Source organism: Puma concolor, chromosome B1 (genome assembly GCF_028749965.1).
Source record: "Puma concolor isolate L17-30 chromosome B1, mPumCon1.1.hap2, whole genome shotgun sequence".
In the NCBI taxonomy this organism is placed as follows: Eukaryota; Metazoa; Chordata; class Mammalia; order Carnivora; family Felidae; genus Puma; species Puma concolor.
The window spans coordinates 20,652,228-20,676,138 of record NC_141670.1 but is presented as its reverse complement, the minus strand read 5'-3'; the positions used below and the strand labels follow the sequence as shown (position 1 = coordinate 20,676,138).

Genomic DNA, 23,911 nt, shown 5'->3' with positions numbered 1-23,911 from the left:
AAGGATTTAAATAATATAACAGAAAGTGAATTTAGAATAATAGTCATAAAATTAATCACTGGGCTTGAAAACAGTATAGCTGACAGCAGAGAATCTCTTGCTACAGAGATCAAGGGACTAAGGAACAGTCACGAGGAGCTGAAAAACGCTTTAAACGAAATGCATAACAAAATGGAAACCACCACGGCTCGGATTGAAGAGGCAGAGGAGAGAATAGGTGAACTAGAAGATAAAGTTATGGAAAAAGAGGAAACTGAGAAAAAGAGAGATAAAAAAATCCAGGAGTATGAGGGGAAAATTAGAGAACTAAGTGATACACTAAAAAGAAATAATATACGCATAATTGGTATCCCAGAGGAGGAAGAGAGAGGGAAAGGTGCTGAAGGGGTACTTGAAGAAATAATAGCTGAGAACTTCCCTGAAGTGGGGAAGGAAAAAGGCATTGAAATCCAAGAGGCACAGAGAACTCCCTTCAGACGTAACTTGAATCGATCTTCTGCACGACATATCATAGTGAAACTGGCAAAATACAAGGATAAAGAGAAAATTCTGAAAGCAGCAAGGGGTAAACGTGCCCTCACATATAAAGGGAGACCTATAAGACTCGTGACTGATCTCTCTTTTGAAACTTGGCAGGCCAGAAAGAATTGGCACGAGATTTTCAGTGTGCTAGACAGAAAAAATATGCAGCCGAGAATCCTTTATCCAGCAAGTCTGTCATTTAGAATAGAAGGAGAGATAAAGGTCTTCCCAAACAAACAAAAACTGAAGGAATTTGTCACCACTAAACCAGTCCTCCAAGAGATCCTAAGGGGGACCCTGTGAGACAAAGTACCAGAGACATCACTACAAGCATAAAACATACAGACATCACAATGACTCTAAACCCACATCTTTCTATAATAACACTGAATGTAAATGGATTAAATGCGCCAACCAAAAGACATAGGGTATCAGAATGGATAAAAAAACAAGACCCATCTATTTGCTGTCTACAAGAGACTCATTTTAGACCTGAGGACACCTTTAGATTGAGAGTGAGGGGATGGAGAACTATTTATCATGCTACTGGAAGCCAAAAGAAAGCTGGAGTAGCCATACTTCTATCAGACAAACTAGACTTTAAATTAAAGGCTGTAACAAGAGATGAAGAAGTACATTATATAATAGTGACAGGGTCTATCCATCAGGAAGAGCTAACAATTATAAATGTCTATGCGCCGAATACTGGAGCGCCCAAATACATAAAACAATTACTCATAAACAGAAGCAACCTTATTGATAAGAATGTGGTAATTGCAGGGGACTTTAACACCCCACTTACAGAAATGGATAGATCATCTAGACACACGGTCAATAAAGAAACAAGGGCCCTGAATGAGACATTGGATCAGATGGACTTGACAGATATATTTAAAACTCTGCATCCCAAAGCAACAGAATATACTTTCTTCTCGAGTGCACATGGAACATTCTCCAAGATAGATCATATACTGGGTCACAAAACAGCCCTTCATAAGTTTACAAGAATTGAAATCATACCATGCATACTTTCAGACCACAATGCTATGAAGCTTGAAATCAACCACAGAAAAAAGTCTGGAAAACCTCCAAAAGCATGGAGGTTAAAGAACACCCTACTAACGAATGAGTGGGTCAACCAGGCAATTAGAGAAGAAATTTAAAAAATATATGGAAACAAACGAAAATGAAAATACAACAATCCAAACGCTTTGGGACGCAGCGAAGGCAGTCCTGAGAGGAAAATACATTGTAATCCAGGCCTATCTCAAGAAACAAGAAAAATCCCAAATACAAAATCTAACAGCACACCTAAAGGAAATAGAAGCAGAACAGCAAAGGCAGCCTAAACCCAGCAGAAGAAGAGAAATAATAAAGATCAGAGCAGAAATAAACAATATAGAATCTAAAAAAACTGTAGAGCAGATCAACAAAACCAAGAGTTGGTTTTTTGAAAAAATAAACAAAATTGACAAACCTCTAGCCAGGCTTCTCAAAAAGAAAAGGGAGATGACCCAAATAGATAAAATCATGAATGAAAATGGAATTATTACAACCAATCCCTCAGAGATACAAACAATTATCAGGGAATACTATGAAAAATTATATGCCAACAAATTGGACAACCTGGAAGAAATGGACAAATTCCTGAACACCCACACTCTTCCAAAACTCAATCAGGAGGAAATAGAAAGCTTGAACAGACCCATCACCAGCGAAGAAATTGAATCGGTTATCAAAAATCTCCCAACAAATAAGAGTCCAGGACCAGATGGCTTCCCAGGGGAGTTCTACCAGGCGTTTAAAGCAGAGATAATACCTATCCTTCTCAAGCTATTCCAAGAAATAGAAAGGGAAGGAAAACTTCCAGACTCATTCTATGAAGCCAGTATTACTTTGATTCCTAAACCAGACAGAGACCCAGTAAAAAAAGAGAACTACAGGCCAATATCCCTGATGAATATGGATGCAAAAATTCTCAATAAGATACTAGCAAATCGAATTCAATGGCATATAAAAAGAATTATTCACCATGATCAAGTGGGATTCATTCCTGGGATGCAGGGCTGGTTCAACATTCGCAAATCAATCAACGTGATACATCACATTAACAAAAAAAAAAGAGAAGAACCATATGATCCTGTCAATTGATGCAGAAAAGGCCTTTGACAAAATCCAGCACCCTTTCTTAATAAAAACCCTTGAGAAAGTCGGGATAGAAGGAACTTACTTAAACATCATGAAAGCCATTTATGAAAAGCCCACAGCTAACATCATCCTCAATGGGGAAAAACTGAGAGCTTTTTCCCTGAGATCAGGAACACGACAGGGATGCCCACTCTCACCGCTGTTGTTTAACATAGTGCTGGAAGTTCTAGCATCAGCAATCAGACAACAAAAGGAAATCAAAGGCATCAAAATTGGCAAAGATGAAGTCAAACTTTCGCTTTTTGCAGATGACATGATATTATACATGGAAAATCCGACAGACTCCACCAAAAGTCTGCTAGAACTGATACATGAATTCAGCAAAGTTGCAGGATACAAAATCAATGTACAGAAATCAGTTGCATTCTTATACACTAACAATGAAGCAACAGAAAGACAAATAAAGAAACTGATCCCATTCACAATTGCACCAAGAAGCATAAAATACCTAGGAATAAATCTAACCAAAGATGTAAAGGATCTGTATGCTGAAAACTATAGAAAGCTTATGAAGGTAATTGAAGAAGATTTAAAGAAATGGAAAGACATTCCCTGCTCATGGATTGGAAGAATAAATATTGTCAAAATGTCAATACTACCCAAAGCTATCTACACATTCAATGCAATCCCAATCAAAATTGCACCAGCATTCTTCTCGAAACTAGAACAAGCAATCCTAAAATTCATATGGAACCACAAAAGGCCCCGAATAGCCAAAGTAATTTTGAAGAAGAAGACCAAAGCAGGAGGCATCACAATCCCAGACTTTAGCCTCTACTACAAAGCTGTCATCATCAAGACAGCATGGTATTGGCACAAAAACAGACACATAGACCAATGGAATAGAATAGAAACCCCAGAACTAGACCCACAAACGTATGGCCAACTCATCTTTGACAAAGCAGGAAAGAACATCCAATGGAAAAAAGACAGTCTCTTTAACAAATGGTGCTGGGAGAACTGGACAGCAACATGCAGAAGGTTGAAACTAGACCACTTTCTCACACCATTCACAAAAATAAACTCAAAATGGATAAAGGACCTGAATGTGAGACAGGAAACCATCAAAACCTTAGAGGAGAAAGCAGGAAAAGACCTCTCTGACCTCAGCCGTAGCAATCTCTTCCTCGACACATCCCCAAAGGCAAGGGAATTAAAAGCAAAAGTGAATTACTGGGACCTTATGAAGATAAAAAGCTTCTGCACAGCAAAGGAAACAACCAACAAAACTAAAAGGCAACCAACGGAATGGGAAAAGATATTTGCAAATGACATATCGGACAAAGGGCTAGTATCCAAAATCTATAAAGAGCTCACCAAACTCCACACCCGAAAAGCAAATAACCCAGTGAAGAAATGGGCAGAAAACATGAATAGACACTTCTCTAAAGAAGACATCCGGATGGCCAACAGGCACATGAAAAGATGTTCAGCGTCGCTCCTTATCAGGGAAATACAAATCAAAACCACACTCAGGTATCACCTCACGCCAGTCAGAGTGGCCAAAATGAACAAATCAGGAGACTATAGATGCTGGAGAGGATGTGGAGAAACGGGAACCCTCTTGCACTGTTGGTGGGAATGCAAATTGGTGCAGCCGCTCTGGAAAGCAGTGTGGAGGTTCCTCAGAAAATTAAAAATAGACCTACCCTATGACCCAGCAGTAGCACTGCTAGGAATTTATCCAAGGGACACAGGAGTACTGATGCATAGGGGCACTTGTACCCCAATGTTCATAGCAGCACTCTCAACAATAGCCAAATTATGGAAAGAGCCTAAATGTCCATCAACTGATGAATGGATAAAGAAATTGTGGTTTATATACACAATGGAATACTACGTGGCAATGAGAAAAAATGAAATATGGCCTTTTGTAGCAACGTGGATGGAACTGGAGAGTGTGATGCTAAGTGAAATAAGCCATACAGAGAAAGACAGATACCATATGGTTTCACTCTTATGTGGATCCTGAGAAACTTAACAGGAACCCATGGGGGAGGGGAAGGAAAAAAAAAAAAAAAGAGGTTAGAGTGGGAGAGAGCCAAAGCATAAGAGACTGTTGAGAACTGAGAACAAACTAAGGGTTGATGGGGGGTGGGAGGGAGGAGAGGGTGGGTGATGGGTATTGAGGAGGGCACCTTTTGGGATGAGCACTGGGTGTTGTATGGAAACCAATTTGACAATAAATTTCATATATAAATAAAAAAAAAATAAAGACCATACTTATCATAATGAAAAAAAAAATCACAATATCGTACTCATATAACTCAATAGCATAAAAAAATTGATTTAAAAATGGGTAGAGGATCTGACTGGGCATTTTTCCAAAGATGATACACAGATAGATGGCCAACTAGTACATGAAAACTATGCTCAGCATCAGGACTCACTAGGCAAATGCAAATCAAAACCACAATGAGTTATCACCTCACACCTGATAGAATGGCTATTACCAAAACGGTAAGAAATAAGTACTGGTGAGGATGTGGAGAAAAGTGAACTCTGCACTGTTGGGAATGCAATTGGTACAGCCACTGTGGAAAACTGTATGGAGGTTCCTCAGAAAAATAAAAATGGAAGTACCATATGGTTCAGTCATTCCTCTTCTGGTAATATATCCAAAGAAAACAAAAACACTAACTTTAAAAGATACCTGCAGCCCCTTGCTCACTGCAGCATTAGTTACCAAAGCCAAGATATGGACACAACCCAAGTGACCACTGAGGGATGCATGGATAAAGAAGTTGTGGTGTGTACATACAATGATTATTACTCGGCCATAAAAAAGAAGGAAATCCTGCCGTCTGTGACAACAGGGATGGACCTTAAGGGCATTATGCTCATGAAATAAGGGAGACAGAGAAAGACAAAATACCTTATGCTATCACTTACATGTAGAATCTAAGAAAACTAAACTCATAAATGCAGAAGACAGAGTGGTCATTACTAGAGGGTGGGCAAAATGGGTGTTGGGGGTCAAAAGGTACAAACTTCCAGTTCTAAAATAAGTCAGTCCTGGGGATGTAATGTATAACATGGTGATGACAGTTAATAATACTGTATTGTATGTTTGAGAGCTGCTAAGAGAGTAAATCTTAAAAGTTCTCAACACAAAGAAAACAATTTCTGTAGCAACATATGGTGATGGATGTTAGCTACACTGATTGTGGAGATCATTTCACAATATATCCAAATACCAAAACATTTCGCTGTACCTGAAACTAACAGAATGTTTTATGTTGCTTATTATCTCCAAGAAAAACAATAAAATAATTTTAAAATGAATAAATATTAAATTTGATAATAAAGCAATCAAACAGATTACCTTGTGCTATTTTCCAGGACTGATCTAGTGATAAACCCTATCCACATGGCATCTTTCTTTCCCAAAATCCATTCTATGATACCTGGAAGAAATCAAATACACACAGTGTCACAGGCCTGGAATTAGGCTGTGAACCAGAATACAAAGTTCAGCCTTCCTCTGAAAACATCTATGGAATTCCCATTTAAGAACTCTCTACTCACCCATATAACCACCATTTACACTGAAACGTTCATTTAACGTAAGGCTAAACAGTCCCTGAAAACAAGACAAAGCAATGAGATCAGAAACTTCAACCATCCTGTTTAAGGCCCCCTCTTTTTATACTGGTATACCAAATCCTGGAATGGGAGATGGGGGGGATGCAAAGATGAGTCAAAACTATATCATCACGTTCTATTAAGTTCAATGCGTCTTCACATGCAGCGTGTGACACGAGTAGGTGGAATATTATTGGTCACACTTTTCTGACAAGGAAAACAAAATGCAGAGAATTCATGCCTAACTTGTTTGAATGGCAGACTAAGGACCAGATGCCAGGTTTACATTACGTTCCCGGTCCTCACCATCCAGCCACACGCTTCTTCCTCCTGACAGTCTCCCTGAGACAAGCCTTCATTCCCTTTCTACTCTTCCCCACCATGCAAGTTCATACCTATGAAGGTGACAAGAAGTACAAAGGGATGAACTGAGGCTTCATATTCTTTCTAGGTCCTCGTTTCCTCAGACCCCACCTTTCACAGGCAGTAACAAAAGCAGGACCCAGAGCTACCTGTAAAATTATTTAACAGTAGATTTCTTACTGGTTTGAATCCTGTTAACATGCCCACATAGCCAGCAAAGCTTGAGGCCTTGAAGACAGTTTTATTGTTTCTTTGGAAGTCCAAATTCACTGTCAAAGGTTTTAGTTGCTCAGTTACGACCCAGGTATTATTATTTATGTTCCACCTACAAAAGACAAATTTCAGTGATATTTAAGAACAATGATGGTAATAAGGGTGAATATGATGACGATGGCCAGGCACTAAATTAGGTCTTCACCTACCTGGTCCCTCAAGGGGGGAGGAGGGACCCCCCCTTGCAACAGGAGTGCTTTGCAACAGGAGTGCTCACAACTTTGCAACTTTGCAACAGGAGTGCTTGTATCCCCCATTTTCCACAGGAGAAAACTGAGGCTCAGAGAAGTTAAATAACCCAACATAACACAGCCTATTAAATAGCAAACCCCAGATTCAAATGTAGGTCTCTAATTACAGAGCCCTGTTCTAGTTTTTTCAGGAAAGTTAGGAAGACATAAAATACAATACTGTTCTTCCCTTCCGAGCAGTAAACCAGATGTGCATCTGGGGCCTCCAATCCTCCACATGTGTGTTCAGATGTGTGTTCACTAGGTGCAACTCCATTACAGACCCAAACAGTGTGCCCGTCTTGTCTCAAAACTAAGAAACAGGATCTTCACTTCTGGGCCTATTTTGGGCATGATTTGGGATTTACTTTTCATCAATGGAATACAACCTACTCTTGGGAAGAAGAGTTCTACTGCGTCCTTTACTTACCCAAGAAATATTCCAAAATCCAAGTTTCTCCCATGTAGTAGATGACCTAATATAAAAAAGAAGACACATGTCATGGCAGTTATGACAGCATCACTGGTTCTAACTAAAAGCTGGACACATAGTTCTAGTTTACTGATACGACTATTCCGTCCAACAGTAAGAATTAAGCAGCATCCTAGGATCATAAGCCTTAACAAGCTCAAACGGCTGTGCCTGCCACACTGACCAGATCCCCTCACAATCATCTGAACGCACAGGGTTCCAGGTAAAATTAGGGTGTCTGAAGAGGATGAGGAGTCGTTCTTCGGTCCACTGTGTCAGCTACCTGGACACAGCTGTCCTAGCCTCACCTCATGTGACCTGCCACCATCCTTCCCGTCAGGAATTGTCACCTACAGCTGAACACCTCGAGGGTCAAGTACCGGCAGACTTTCTACCCAAGGTAGAGGTCAAAAATAAAGTGAGTCAGGGTACATCATCCTGTGCCTTGCAACCTGAGTACCAGCCAGAAAAAAACATGGGAAAGTGAGGTCCCTGGGCTGTGAAATGATGTGACGAGGTTTGTCCCGGGCTTCGAGCGAAGGCTGGATGATCATATATATAAAGATAATGAAGTACCCCTGTGAGTACTTACACCAAATCATGACAAAGAGTGTAAGGAGACTAGGAGGAAGGGTAAGAGTGTTTACGGTCCCAAAACACTTCTTCCCTCTAAGTTTTTTGCATACCTGAATTAAACTTTAAGAGGCATTACAGTGGTCTCAAAATAAGGGTAGTTTTAAATTCACCGTTAAAAATTTGCTAAGATCTATAAAACTATATGCAACATACACTGAATTTGAAAAGTAAGCATGGATATTACAAGTTCTAATTCCATTTACATTTTCTTTTACTTTGTACTTTGCACTGCCCGCCCTCCCCCAGCACACATTTACCTTGTTTGTCTTCTGTTATTACTGAAGTACAAATGGTAAAAATTTCATAGAAGACATTGAATGAAATAATCTCACCTATGAGAAAAGATAGGACATTTCTTGGTCAATATACAGTACCATGACATTGTTAGAAAATTCTTTTTTTAAGAAAAGGGTTGACAATCATCACTGTGCGAATTTTTGCTTTGTACATGCCTGCAGACAGCTGGAGCATGCCTGAAGAGCTGGTCAGGTGGTGGGATCTCACCAGCCTGTACTCTACAGACACAAGATAAAACAAGCCCCCAAAGGGTCAGCTATGTGGGCACGTTGGAATTGTATTGCAATACGATGTCCAGATTTTTCATCAATGTGCTCCATTTTACTTTTGTTTGAGGGCACTAATGTATGGTCACTTAACACATCTGGCTCTTGGTTATATACTGAACATGTTATTTTGCTCACATATTTATTTATTATATTTATAATATAATATTTATATAATATTAATATTAATATATTATAATATCACTTATATATTATATTATAAAATTATATATTGTAAAATATAATATATTATAATTAATAATATTAAATATTTTTAATATTTAAAAATAAATATACTATTTATTAATATCTATTCATTTTTGAGAGAAACAGAGAGACACAGACAGACAGACAGACAGACGGAAAGGGCATGAAAAGGGAAGGGGCAGAGAGAGAAGGAGACAGAATCTGAAAAAGGGTCCAGGCTCTGAACTATCAGCACAGAGCCTGACTGGGGCTTGAACCCATGCGCGGTGAGATCATGACCTGATGATGATCATGTCCAAAGTTGGACACTTAACTGACTGAGCCACCCAAAAACACCTTGCTCATATTTTAAGAAGTGACAAATATTTCTAAGGTGAGGAACTATTAATAAAATAATAAAATTAGTGCCGAGCTACCAAGAAAATCCATTTTAAAACATTTTAATTTTTGAATAATTTTCTAAAACTGTATAATACTAACACTTAGCATTTAATTAAAAGGTATACATCCTGGGAATAAAAGGCACAGCATGGAGAATATAGCCAGCGGTACTGTAACAGCACTGTATGCTGAACGGAGGGACTACACTTGTGCTGAGCATAGAGCGATGTACTGAATAACTAGCTGTAACCCTGAAACTAATGTAACATTGTGTATCAACTATACTCAAACAAAAACAATTATTTTAATTAAATATTTAAAGATATACGGCACATTTTATCTCTGTCGCATTTTATGTTAACATGTAAAGCTTAACATTTTTTTCCCCATCCTAACCTAATGTTTATTTCCATTTTGGTAAGATTCTACCCTCATTTTCTCTTATTACAAATTATCCGTTAATCTTTATAATCCATTTTTCTCTCCAGATATTTATATGTGGTATTTGATAGAATTCTTTACATAATAAAGGAATTAAATACTTGTTTCTCACATGGGCTGCGAGAACATATTTCTAGTATGCTGACCATCTTTTTACATCATTTTTTTAAAGAAGCAAAAAGCAATAAAAATCCTAGTCACTTTTGTTGATAAATACTATTGATTTGCAGTAATTCTCAATCATCTCTCTTGTAACACCAAGGTACTACTGTCTACTTAAAACAACAACTCTAACACTTTGGTACCTCAAAAATAAAATTAGCGTTGCAGGAAAAGTCTTTTTCAGCAAATTAAATTTGACTTCATTAAAGTTAAGAACTTCTGCTTATTAAAAGACACCAGTAAAAGAGTAAAAATGCAAGCCACAGACTGGGAGAAGATACTCAGAATGCATTTGACAACAGACTTATAGACAGAATATGTAAAGAATTCCTTAAAACCATTTATACTACCCAAAGCAATCTACACATTCAATGCAATCTCCATCAAAACAACATCAGAAGTTTTCACAGAACTAGAACAGACAATCTTAAAATTTGTATGGAGCCACAAAAGATGCTGAAGAGCAGAAGCAATTATGAAAAAGAAAAGCAAAGCTGGTGCATCACAATTCTGGACTTAAAGTTATGTTACAAAGTTCTAGTGATCAAGACAGTATAGTACTGGCCCCAAAATAGACACACAGATAGAACAGAATAGAAAGCCTACAAATAAATCCACAATTATATGGTCAATTAATCTTCAATAAAGCAAGAAAGAATATCCAATGGGAACAAGACAGTCTCTTCAACAAAATGTGCTGGGAAAACTGGACAGCAACACACAAAAGAATGAAACTGGACCACTTTCTTACACCATCCACAAAAATAAATTCAAAATGGGTGACAGACCTAACTATAAAAAAGGAAACCATAAAAACCCTAGAAAAGAACACAGGCAGTAATTTTTGACATCGGCCATCCCAACTTTTCTCTAGATAGGTCCCCTGAGGCATGGGAAGCAAAAGCAAAAATAAACTATTGGAACTACATCAAAATTAAGAAGGCAACCTAGAGAATGGGAGAAGATATTTGCAAATGACGTATCTAATAAACAGCTAATATCCAAAATATGTAAAGAACTTACACAACCAAACACCCCCCAAAAAACCCAAATAATACAATTTAAAAAATGGGCAGAAGACACAAAAAGACATTTCTCTAAAGAAGACATCCAGATGGCCAGGAGACACATGAAAAGATGCTCATCATCACTCATCATCAGGAAAATGCAAATCAAAACTACAATGTGAGATCACCTCACATCTGTCAGAATGGTTTATTTTATTTTTTTTTTTAATTTTTTTTTTTTTCAGTTAAAAATGGGCCAGACTGCAACAAACATTTCACCTTGAGAAGGAAGGAGAGACAGGTAGACTACCTTTTTAAACCATTTTTTTAAAGAAGCAAAAACAAAACACTCACCAATGAAAGGAAAGACCAACAGCTGTACGATCTCACAGTCATCAGGAAAAAGCAAATTACACAATAATGGGATTCTACACACTCAACAAAATGGCTCAAATGAAAAATATTGATGCTAGCAGGTGGAGAAGTATCAAGTAGAGAAAACAAACTCTTGTACTATGCTGATTGTCTGTGGATGCAATTACTTTGAAAACTGGTTAGCAGAATCTACAAGGCTAAAATACAGCTACCCCATAAACAAATATATATCCAACACAAGTGAGTGGCATAAGTCCATCAAAAGACAGATACAAGAATGTTCCTAACTGCTTTATGCTTAATATCCCAAGTCTAGAAACCACCCAAACATACTACTTATACAGTAGCATACTACCTGTAATGATAAGTACAAGAAACCTGACACAAGAGATCACAGTGTAATTAGGAGGTTCAAGAAGAGGCAGAACTGGGGCACCTGCGTGGCTCAGTGGGTTAAGCGTCTGACTTCAGCTCAAGTCATGATCTCATGGTTCATGGGTTTGGCCCTGCGTCAGGCTCTGTACTGACGGCTCGGAGCCTGGAGCCTGCTTTGGATTCTGTGTGTCCCTCTCTCTTTGTCCTTCCCCTGCTCGTGCTCTCTCTCTCTCAAAAATAAAAATAAACATTTAAAAAAAAAGGGGCAAAACTACTGTATGCTGAAGTCAGAATAAGCAGTGACCTGGGGATGCGGTACTGTCTGTGAGATGGCATGATGGAACATTCTGCATTGCTCAGATTTTCTGTATCCTTTTTTTTTTTAGTGTTTATTAATTTTTGAGAGACAGAGCACGGGCAGGGGAGGGGCAGAGAGAGGAGACACAGAATCCGAAGCAGGCTCCAGGATCTGAGCTGTAAGCACAGAGCCCGATGCAGGGCTCGACCTCATGAGCCGTGAGATCATGACCTGAGTGGAAGTCAGACACCTAAACTACCCAGGCGCATCTGGAGTTTTCTGTATCTTGATCTGAGTTGTGATTACATGCATGTATGCATATTAAAAACTCTGAGCTGTATACTTAAGATCTATGCAGTGTATCTCAACAGAAAAATACCTCAACAGAAACATTTTAAAGTGTTTTATTAAATCTTTTAAAAGCTGCAAAGGGAACTTTACCTAAAGGTATGTCAGTAACAGCTGCAATCCCCTTCATTTCCTCCTCATAAGGACCAGGAAAGTTGCCAAGTAGACCAGGCTGGAAAACAAATAAATTACCAATCATTCGACCTAAAGGGCTGTTTTGAGATTTGTGGTTTTGTTTGTTTGTTTGTTTTACATATAGTTTGCTCTGGATGCCCCTCCATAGTAAATAATTAGTTATTTTTAAGGCACTTTTACATCCCATATTTCTTTTTTTAAATTTTTTTTTTTTTTTTTTCAACGTTTATTTATTTTTGGGATAGAGAGAGACAGAGCATGAACGGGGGAGGGGCAGAGAGAGAGGGAGACACAGAATCTGAAACAGGCTCCAGGCTCTGAGCCATCAGCCCAGAGCCTGACGCGGGGCTCGAACTCACGGACCGCGAGATCGTGACCCGGCTGAAGTCGGACGCTCAACCGACTGCGCCACCCAGGCGCCCCTACATCCCATATTTCTAAAAGACTCTACATAAGACTCAATACTGGGCCCTCAGTCTTGACCTCTTGCCTTTATTCCCTTAAACTTAGCTGTTCTCAGTATGATGCAAAGACCTAGGGTTGTTTTTCCTGCCTCACACTTCACCTCTTCTCCAGAGAGCAAAGATAACTGCACTCAGATAAGCTAACAGGGCCCACGACACAGGAACATCACAACTACCCCTTATCTCTGCCCAAACCCGCCCTCTCACCTTGGAACTACACCCTCATTACTACTTCCTTCCCACACTCCTAAAAACAAATCTGTCTTTGAGTCATTCACCAAGCCTTCTGTCTTCGTTACTGGCTTCTTGGGCCGCGGTGCATGACCAAGATCTGGGCACAAAAAAGGGACACAGGGGCAAATTCCCTGTGGACATATAATTTTATTCTCACATGCAACTATTCACTATCAGGGAGATAACAATTTAAGCTCACAGCCTGCTGCTAATAAAATAATGTGTAAACCTTTTACAAGTCCTATTTGTCACCAACTTGGTCTTCACGTGTCATGTTACCTAACTAAGCATATGTTTTTCCTTTAGGAATTGAAAGCATTACACAAATGGGATGTTCCTGCGAATACAAAGAGGACTTGTTGAACATTTATTAACCACTTATTATATCCAGGCACTGTGCTTCAAATTCACAGCGTGATTTAATCCTCACGACCACCACATACAATATCTATTACTACTACATTGTTCCCGATGAGAACTCTCATGTTTCACAATGTAAGAAACATGTCAAAGGATACGGTTATTAGGTTGACTGATCCAACCTTAAAATCCAACGTTTGAAGGGGGAAAAACCCCAATATGGTCTGAATGCAAAGCCTGGGCCAGCTGCCCTCACTGCTGGCACAGAGAGTGGCGGGGGAGGACAGCAGGGGCCTCTTATCTGCTGCTCCTGCCAACCTTTGTATTTTGGGGAGGTCTGGTTAGTATGAACATGAAGGACACCGTTTTTTTTTTTTTTTTTTTTGTGAGAGAGAGCGTGAGCTGGGGAGAGGGGCAGAGGGAGAGAGGGGGAGAAGGGTGGGGCGGAGAGAAAGAGAAAGAGTGAGAGAGAGACAGAGAGAGAGAGAGAGAGAATTTCAAGCAGACCCCATACTCAGCTTGGAACCCAACACAGAGCTTGATCCCATGACCCTGGGATCATGACCTGAGCCAAAAACTAACTGAGTCGGACACTCAACCAACCGAGCCACCCAGGCGCCCCATGGGATACCTCAATTAAAAGCTCTGAGAGCACAAGCATGAGGGGTAACAGGGGTGGTGGCTGGCAGGTGCAAGGGTCACAGGGATTATATGCCTAGATCATCTAGCCTCTAGGACACAGTGATGCTCAACCAGGAGTGGTTTCACCCCCAGGGGACATCTGGTGATGTCCAGAGACACCTGTGGTTCTCACAAATGAAGGGATGCACCCAGTGGGTAGAGGCCAGGGATGCTGCTAAACATCCCACAATGAGCAGACAGCCTCTACAGGAAAATACTATCCAATCCCAAATGTCCTAAGTGCTGAGGTAAAACATCTGCCCTAGGCCTATGGTGTCCTCCCCAGTCCTTTGTACCCTGCGGAACTTTGAGGGTCCAGAGCCGTGACTGAAACAGGGCGATGAGGATCCCTCAGAGGTTCTAAGGGCCAGGACCTAGATTTTCCATTGGTTCCACCTAAATTAAAAAGGAGCTGAAGAAATGGAGTCGTCCTGCATGACCAGGAGGGAAATGAATCGACATGGTGAATACATAGCTACAAGAAACACACAACCCAAGTGAGTTTCACAGCCACTGAGGGACCTCATCAAGTATGCAGCTGGGCTGAATATGTCATCCGGTCATACACAGGTAGAGAAATGTGTCCTGGGATTGCAGGCAATGTACTTAAAAAAAAAACAAAAAAACAAAAAAAACCCCAATTTCCAATAGTGAACTTGCAAATGTATAATTGACTGTTGAACAATGTTGAACAACGTGGGGGTTAGGAGCTCACCCCCTATACAGCTGAAAATCTCTGTGTAATGTTTGACTTCCCTAAAACTACTAACAGTTTACTGTTGACCAAAAACCTTGTTGATAATATCAACAACTGACTCACACGTATTCTGTATATGTATTTTATACTGTATTCTTACAATAAAAAAGCTATGTTAACAAAAAAAAAGTTAAAAAAAATTGTTAAGAGAAAACACATTTACAGTACTTTACTGAAAAAAATCCAGGTATAAATGGACCTTCCCAATTCAAACCTGTAGAGTTCAAGAGTCAACACACTGTGTGAGGGGACAAAAATGACATGCTCCCAGATGAAATAACATCATTTGCCCATTGTGGTATAAAATAGTCCATACTTCAAAAAAACAAACAAACAAACAAACAGATGAAGGGGCAGTCAACTGCCACAATTTGCCATGCTATTTTGTGTCCTATTACTCTAATACTACCAGAACACAGAATTTTAAGTACCTCTAAAGTTGACAGGTGGTCTAGAATCAATGCAAACTCACCCAACCTCCTTAAAAGAGGTTGTCAAAGTACGTCTTTAAATACAAAAGCCTTGTTTGAACTCTGCATGTATGTGGGGATGTGTGTATGTTTAAAATTTATTGTGGGGAATAATATTTCTTACCAACTTTTCATCCACTATCTGTATAATTTTTCCGCTTGGCACAAAAGCATTTATCATATTCTTCAGGGAATTCATTATAACCTTTAGCTGAAAAATAAATAATTTAATTAATAGACATAAAAAGTGTTGACATTTAAGATTAATAATGGTAAACTGAAAACAGATACAGACCTTTTGACTTATTCATACATAAGCAGAGTGCTGTTTGAAAATATTTTAATCTAATATATACAGAGAATACATCTTTAACAGGCCATATGATTAAGATGAAGGTAGACGATACAGAAACAAAAGGCAAAGGCTAGTAAAAAGAGCAGGAAGCTACAGAAAAATGACATCTTTTCTTCTGTTACTGTTAATGGGAGGAAAGTATCAAAACCGTATCTTTAAAATACCTGGTATGTACTTTCATGAACTGTTCTTTTAAAAATGTAATTGTATTGAGTAAAGTCACAAACAGAAGATTTAACAGTCAGCATACCGCTGGTGCCTTGTCAGCCATCAGTTCATGCCATCTTTTATAGGGCGGTAGGTCGAGATTTATGGTATACCACGGAACTGGACCCCTATAGCTGCAAGGAGAGGTGCATCACCGTGAAACGTCAAAAGCAGTTTCTTGATGGGAGTTGGATAGTTACATCTAGATGGATATGTTAGAGGCACATTCTTAACAACAATACGGACGACAGCACTCAAACCAAAGTTTGCAGAGAAGCTCATTTTCCCACCTAGTGTTTCTGCCCTATGTTGCATACACAATCACATGTGACTTCAGAAATCTTAAACTAGAGTTCTACCTCCTGAAAGGTTAAGGTGAATTGGTGACATGTGAAGAATCAATGTCGCCTCAAGAGCCTCATGTAATCTATGTATCAGTGCTAGAAGATATCTGCCTTTGGGGCACCTGGGTGGCTCAGTGGGTTAAGCGTCTGACTTCAGCTCAGGTCATGATCTCGCAGTTGGCGAGTTTGAGCCCAGGTCAGGCCCTGTGCTGACAGCTCGGAACCTAGAGTCTGCTTCGGATTCTGTGTCTCTCTTTCTCTGTGTCCCTTCCCTGCTCATGCTCTGTCTCTGTCTCTCAAGAATAAACAGACATAAAAAAAAAAAAAAAAAAAAAAAAAAAAAAAGAAAAGAAAGAAAATATCTGCTTTTTTTCCCCTCCCAAATCTCTGCAAAGATTTAGTCTAGGCTCTGGGCACTTCTCCGACTGGTATCCCAGTCTCAGAGTTCTGTCTTAGACAGTCTAACACTACTGTCAAATCATGTCTTTAGCACTGGCTTCAGTAAGGGCATCTTTTAAGCCCCCAGAAGTGGCAACATGTATTAGCTTCCCATGACTGGCTTCAAGAACCTTCACCAGTCACTCAGCCATGTGACTCTTCCTGCCATGTTCCCTCTCTTCTCATGCTTCTGTAGTCAGTCCAAACCCGAGCACTATTCCATCATACGTATTCCCTGATTTTCTACTCTTCAACTGACACATAGCAATTTCTACAATGAAGACATTGCAACATCCACTCCCTTATCGATGGAGCTGGGCCACATTTCTGGTGGATGAACTCTACAACTGTTTTCTGTAGCTGCTGAAACATTATCTTCCACCTCTTGTTACTAAACTGAAATAGCCACTAAGGGTGTGCCATTTGGTGATTTATCAGCTTAGAACTCTGCCTAAAAATAGCCAGCATTTGCTCCCTTATTGCCCTGGTGTGAGCCACCAAACCTATATCCACCCTAATCTCCTGATTCTTTTCCAGTTCAGAGCGTTGGGTAGGCTCAAGGACTGCAAAGAAGAAATGTAGAGGAAATAAACTCATTACAGCAGATGATTAGATTAACAGGGCATGGGGAGACCCCAGAAACCTCTCTATAATAATACCTCCACTAATCAGAATTCTTTGAAAATTCTTCTGTTAAACTGAACAAAATTATTTTAATAACTAGAATTTAGCCACGATCCCACATTTTAATTCACATTAAGTGTTTTCTAAATGTTTTTAAAGTTTTCTCAGCATTTAACATCTCTACCTCAAATTCCTAGAGAAATAAATAGTATCTGCCTTATGAAGGCAGTGATGATTACATGAAATACACTAAAAACACTCAGCAGTACCGGTATTCAATCAATAGTAATTACTAGAGAATATTTTCCTACTTGACTACAAACAATAAACATCATTAAATTACTTTTGAGACTTGGTAATTGCTGTGCCCAGATCATCACAGTCACTATTAAGAAGTGCCTGAACCCACCTGGCTCCCCAGGTGGCTCGGAAACTAGTCCAAGTGACACAGTATATGCATGCACAAATTAGAAGGAGGAGAAAATAAATGCTAATGGGATCTGGATGGATTCTGGAGGTGCTCCAGCTGTCAGTGCCTTGATCTCTAGTACTTATTTGACGGGTCAGGCTGGATACACAGGCGTTTCTCTCTTCCCTCACAGATGCCCATGCAGAGCTCTGGAATCGATGTACTCGGTCAAAAAAAGTACAGGAAGATTGTGTTGTCATTCAAAGGTATATGAATAACACGCTCCCCTCTCACATGCCAAGACACATTTATAGTGCAGAGAAAAGGATCAGAGCAGAATGGAAGAATTTGATGTGGAGAACAGGCCAGTGAGGCAGGAGGAAATCAAGGAGGAATACCCGAGCAAAAATATTTACATTGTATAGATACATAAATATGAGAAAAATGTTTATTTGCACATGTGAGCTTTGTACACATGTATGTGTACACGTGTATACACATACATACACGCAACAACCTAGAACCAATTAAAAGCCCAAGCAGAGAAGGTCTGTAGGGTAACCAATTCATAGACACCTGTAAGGTACACATGAAAGGGAGTAGGAAAAAAGTCTTAAACATGGAAGGTAATCATTACGTGTTAAAATGAACTGTGGCCGTGAGACCAGCCACGAGATGCATGCACTCAGTAAGGCATTGAACGCCAAGATGGTCCCAGTGTTGACACAAAGGAAGACCTCCAGAGAGCAAGCCACATGACAGAGGGCTGGAACGTTCACGGCTTTAGAATAACATGGAAACTGATTACTTTCTTTCTTTTTTTAAGTTTATTCATTTATTTTGAGAGAGAAAGAAACAGCATGAGATGGGCTGGGGTGGGGGGGCATGGAGAGAATCCCAAGCAGGCTCTGCACTGTCAGCACAGAGGCTGATGCGGGGCTTGAACCCACGAACTGTGAGATCATGACCTGAGCTGAAACTAAGATTCAGATGCTTAACCAATTCTGCCACCCAGGCACCCCAGAGACTGATTACTTCTAAGTTACTTCCTGCCATATATTTGCCTCTTTTGACATAAAGGTGAGTAAATCAAAAGCATTTCGTTTATTACAGTCTGTATCTGGAATAGAGGCTATTTAGAATACATAATTTAGGCAAGTGCAGTAAAACATATATACTGGAGTGCTACAAAAATTGAAACTGTCATCTTATTATTACTGGTTTCTGAAAATGAATAACGGGAAATGTCATTTAGAGTGGAATCAGGGGACAGGGGAGCTCTCACGATGCGCCACTGCCCCTCCTCAACTGCTGCCTTAGCAGTAAGAAAGGAACAAGTCCCAGCAGGGGAGGAAAGGCTCCCCTGGCAAAAGCCCAGCCAATGAGAAGCCACTATTCTTCCAACTCCCAGTTTGCTCCAGGAGACTTTTTATTTATAAGAGCTTTCCCTACTTCCCCTTTCCCTCTATAAAAGTGTGTTCCTGTCCTTTGTTCTGCAGACTTGCCTATGGTTTTGCCACAGCTTGCTTGTCCCTCACTATAATTCTCTGCTTTTGCTGAATAAACCCATATTCGCTGGTAAAACAACAGGCAAATTTATTTTTAAGGGTCACATTACCTGGTGATCAGAAGTGGAATCCAGAGAAAACCCCCAACAATGCCAAAGCTGGTGAGGAAACAAACAGGTGCCCATACCCAGAGTCCATTGGACTCCCTGCTTTCTTGCCAATCCTGGGGTAAGATTTCTCCAGGATTCAAGTTCCTCTCTCTTTGTATCTGAGCTCTTCAGGCTTTGTTTGGGATCTGTCTTAAAGACTTGGTTTTGTTTTTGTTTTTGTTTTAAATGAGAGTACTCGTTGACTGCTTTACAGAATTGGACTGTTTCAGTTACAACCGTAATGACCTTTAGTCCAACTCCTGTTTGGAACCAATTGTCCCTGTTTAAATTGTACCAGTCTGTGTTGACATTCCTTCCGACTCATTTTGGGATTGGACTATGCCTGCTGGAAATGCACTAGCCTTTGGTCTGACTCCAGTTTGGAACTGGACTGTTCCTACTGGAAACATACTGGCTTTCGGTCTGATTCTTTTGGAACCAGGTTGTTCTGTTCAAGCTGTGGTGTTCAGGAACTTTTCTCATTACAGAAAAACATCTAAAAAATGGGAATCCAGTCATCAAAATGCTTTGAGGGTACCTGGCCCCTACTTGGACTCCAGCTGCTTTATGTTTTAAAGTGGATCCATCCGCGTGCACATTTATGACTAAATGGACCGAGTTAACCAAAAGGAATTTAGAATTTCAATGGCCAACAAGGAGAAATTTTGATCTCCCCAAACTTGTTTTATTCAAAAGTAAGCTAGAGAGCACAGTTCCTTAAAACACAAACAAACAAACCTAAATAGGACACCTATTTTATCCATTTATTTGAGAATGAGAGAGTGTGAGAGAGCACACGTGCACAGGAGAGGGGCAGAGAGAGAAAATCTTAAGAAGGCTGATGCCTATTTTAGGTGGTACCCTGAGACTTCTGAATCCTTTCCAGGATCCTGAATTCGTCTCGTCGTAATAATCAGTAAATTAACTGATGCAACAAGTGAACAAAGTCAAAATGGTTTCAGAGACCTCTTTTTCTGTTCCCCTACCTTCTTTGTTTCCAGACTCAAGGCAGCCACCTGGTGTCAGGCCCCCCATCAGGTGCCACTTTCCTTTATTCTCACTGCCAAACCTCCTTTTTCCCCTGAAATGTTCCCTGCTTCCTCTCCTGAACCTATTAAATCCTTCCTCTTTAAAATGGACTCTCCTGAGGATCTACAGAAACTCCAAGTTTCTCATGTTCCCAGCACCAAGGGAACTATGTAAGCCACACTTAAAGACTTTTCTAAAGTGACTGACGATCCCCATAAGCTTGCTATTGAATTTAACCTACTTATTCAAACTTAGCAATCTAGTTTCTCAGATTCATATCCATTAGTCCACATGCTTATTTGTGAGGGCCACACTGGATGAAACTAGCCCACTGGGAACATCCTGAAGGATATTTAGAGAAACAGACTCCTAACTTTTGGCAAGATGCTAGAACACTTGCAAGAAATCCGCACTGAGCAATGACAGTAGCTTTTCCTAAGCCCATTGATGGGAACAAAATTCAGGCCTGCACACAAAAGCCTGATGAATCTCCTCATGGCTACTGTAATAGACTCCAAATTGTTTTCATTTTTTTAATTATTTTTTAAACATTTATTTATTTTTGAGAGAGAGGGAGAGACAGAGTGCGAGCAGAGGAGGGGCAGTGAGAGGGAGAATACGAAGCACAGAATCCGAAGCAGGCTCCAGGCTCCACACTGTCAGCACAGAGCCTGACCTGGGGCCTGAACTCACGAATCGTGAGATCATGACCTGAGCAGAAGTCGGACACTCAATGGACTGAGCCCTCAGGCATCCCAACTCCAAATTGTTTTTTAAAAAGTTCTGGTTTTCTTCTAGATGCTGAATCCACCCAGGTAGCATTGAACTCTATGTTCATTAATGACCTGAAGTGGGATGTTTCTTCTTTAGTTGAAAGGACCAAGATGAAATGGAAAACTACGTTCACTCCAGATTGGACTTGGCAAACCAGGTCACTGGCATCCTAGGTGGGTCACCTGAAAAAAAGACTGCTAAAATTCTCAATTTTCAACTTTGGCAAATGAAGGCTCCTAAACAAAACCCAAAACCTCCTAGTTTCTGCTGTTATTGCAATGAGTCAGAGCATTAGAAAAAAGACTGTTAGAAACTTAAGCTCTCCAAGCGCTGTTAGCCCCCTAGGGAGTCTTTCCAATGTCCTCCTAATTCCCCATTATGTGGCCCCGAGGGACTACAGGGGTTTGTCCCGATCCTCCCTCCTAACTGGCCTGGAGAAACCACTTTCCACACTGGGAACGAATCTCTGTCTGTAGTGAGACCAGAGCCACACTCTTGGTGCTGAGTGCCACTGCTGTAAAGCAGCCTCAGCCTCAAGAGCGCCAAACAGTTCAAGTGGGGGGTGGGGGTCTCTGATAAATCTCAACAGGTTCCCATCTCTGACGCTACTCCCTTTTGTCTAGGCCCTTTGAGAAATAGGCCCCTTTTCTCCTTAGTTCCTCTACCTCTATTCACTTACTGGGCCTGGATTTCTCGCAGAACCATCATGCCAGAATCTCCCTCTCCCCAAAGGGGAAATAATTCTAGAATTGGACAACAGTAATCAAAATAGCCAACCAGGGGGATGCAATGACACTTCCACATCTTTCATTTGCTCCATACCTGACTATAGCTGCATCTAGGGACCCTGATTATTTGTTCCTATCGGATTACCTACCATCCCCGTGATGGGCAAAATCCTTAACTGATATGGGGAGAATCCCAAGTGCACCTCCCCATGAAGATTCAAAGAGATCCCTCAAAACCTCTCTGCAGAATTAATCAGTAGCCTGTAAATGAAGAAGCCCCTCAAAGCACCAAGCCCTTAATAGATTATAAGGCTCACGGCTTCACTAGTTCCCTGTAATACTCCTATTTTATGTGTAAGAAAATCCAATACCCAAGGATGGAGGTTTGTCCAGGACCTAAGAGCAACAAATACCATTGTTTTCTCTCGGCATCTTGTTGTTCTCAATCCTTCTATGCTACTGATATCCATTCCTAGTGAAAGCAAATTTTTCACAATTTAACGATGCCATGCATTTTTGCATTCTAGCTGGTAGGAATAGCCAGTATCTTTTTGCCCTCACTTGGGAGGAAGCAGCACACCGGGACAGAAATACCCCAGGGTTCTGCAGAGTCCCTCTTACTTTTCACAAACCTTAAAAGATGACGTGGATGATAGGAAGTTTTCTGAAGGCTCTACTTTGTTAAAATCTGTAGATGATTTCCTTCTCTATACCCCCTTCTCAAACCTCTTCACAGGAGACAGCATCCACCTGTTAAAATTTGTGGCCTTAAAGGGATATAAAGTCTCCAAAGTGGGGTGGGGATGGGGGCGGGGAGCAGTTTGCTCAAATTTAGGTTTGATACTTAGGGCACCTGATCTAAAAGGAAACGTCATTTAGAATGGAATCGGGAGGCAGTTGGGGGAACTCTCCTGCCCTCTCACTTCTCCTCAACTATAAACCCAGCAGGAAGAAAGGAGCCTGGCAAGTTGATAGTATTTTAGGGGCTACTTACTAATCTCATAGGAGGAAGAAAACCTTTCTTCCTCCCCTGGCAACAGCCCAGCCAATGAGGGACTGCCATATCAGCCAATGAGAAGCCACTATACTTCAAACTCCATTTACTCCAATGGCCTTTTTTTGTTTGAACAGCCTTTCCAACTCCCCCCAACCCCACCTGCCACTCCCTGCTCTCCTCTATAAAAGAGTGTTCCCCTCTTTTGCTCTGTAGGCTTGCCTATGGTTTTGCTGTAGCTTGCTTGTAAAGGATTGCAATTCTCTGTTGTTCCCAAATAAACTCCTTTTTGCTGGTAAAATAATTGGGAGATTTATTTCTTTCAATTTTTTTTTTTTTTTTATTTTTTATTTTTTTTTTTTTTTAAATTTTTTTTTTTTCAACGTTTATTTATTTTTGGGACAGAGAGAGACAGAGCATGAACAGGGGAGGGGCAGAGAGAGAGGGAGACACAGAATCGGAAACAGGCTCCAGGCTCCGAGCCATCAGCCCAGAGCCTGACGCGGGGCTCGAACTCACAGACCGCGAGATCGTGACCCGGCTGAAGTCGGACGCTTAACCGACTGCGCCACCCAGGCGCCCCTCAATTTTTTTTTTAATGTTTATTTATTTTTGAAGGAGAGAGAGAGAGACAGAGCATGAGCAGGGGAGGGGCAGAGAGAGAGGGAGACAGGGAATTTGAAGCAGGCTCCAGGCTCTGAGCTACCAGCACAGAGCCCTTCGTGGGACTCAAACCCACAAAGTGTGAGATCATGACCTGAGCCAAAGTCAGATGCTTAACCGACTGAGCCACCCAGGCGCCCAC

At 40.6% G+C, this 23,911-nt stretch overlaps 1 protein-coding gene across 1 annotated transcript in view; it reads right to left on the bottom strand.

Annotated features, from left to right (window-relative positions):
• ASAH1 (N-acylsphingosine amidohydrolase 1) overlaps positions 1–23,911 on the bottom strand; it is a 55,354-nt gene that overhangs the window by 6,538 nt on the left and 24,905 nt on the right. Inside the window, exons 3-10 of the mRNA XM_025933066.2 lie at positions 16,153–16,243; positions 15,672–15,758; positions 12,540–12,618; positions 8,547–8,621; positions 7,612–7,657; positions 6,859–7,003; positions 6,259–6,313; positions 6,056–6,137 (exon numbers count right to left, since the gene is read on the bottom strand). Of these exons, the coding sequence (XP_025788851.1) occupies positions 6,056–6,137; positions 6,259–6,313; positions 6,859–7,003; positions 7,612–7,657; positions 8,547–8,621; positions 12,540–12,618; positions 15,672–15,758; positions 16,153–16,243 (660 nt within the window). The remainder of the gene's footprint in view (positions 1–6,055; positions 6,138–6,258; positions 6,314–6,858; positions 7,004–7,611; positions 7,658–8,546; positions 8,622–12,539; positions 12,619–15,671; positions 15,759–16,152; positions 16,244–23,911) is intronic.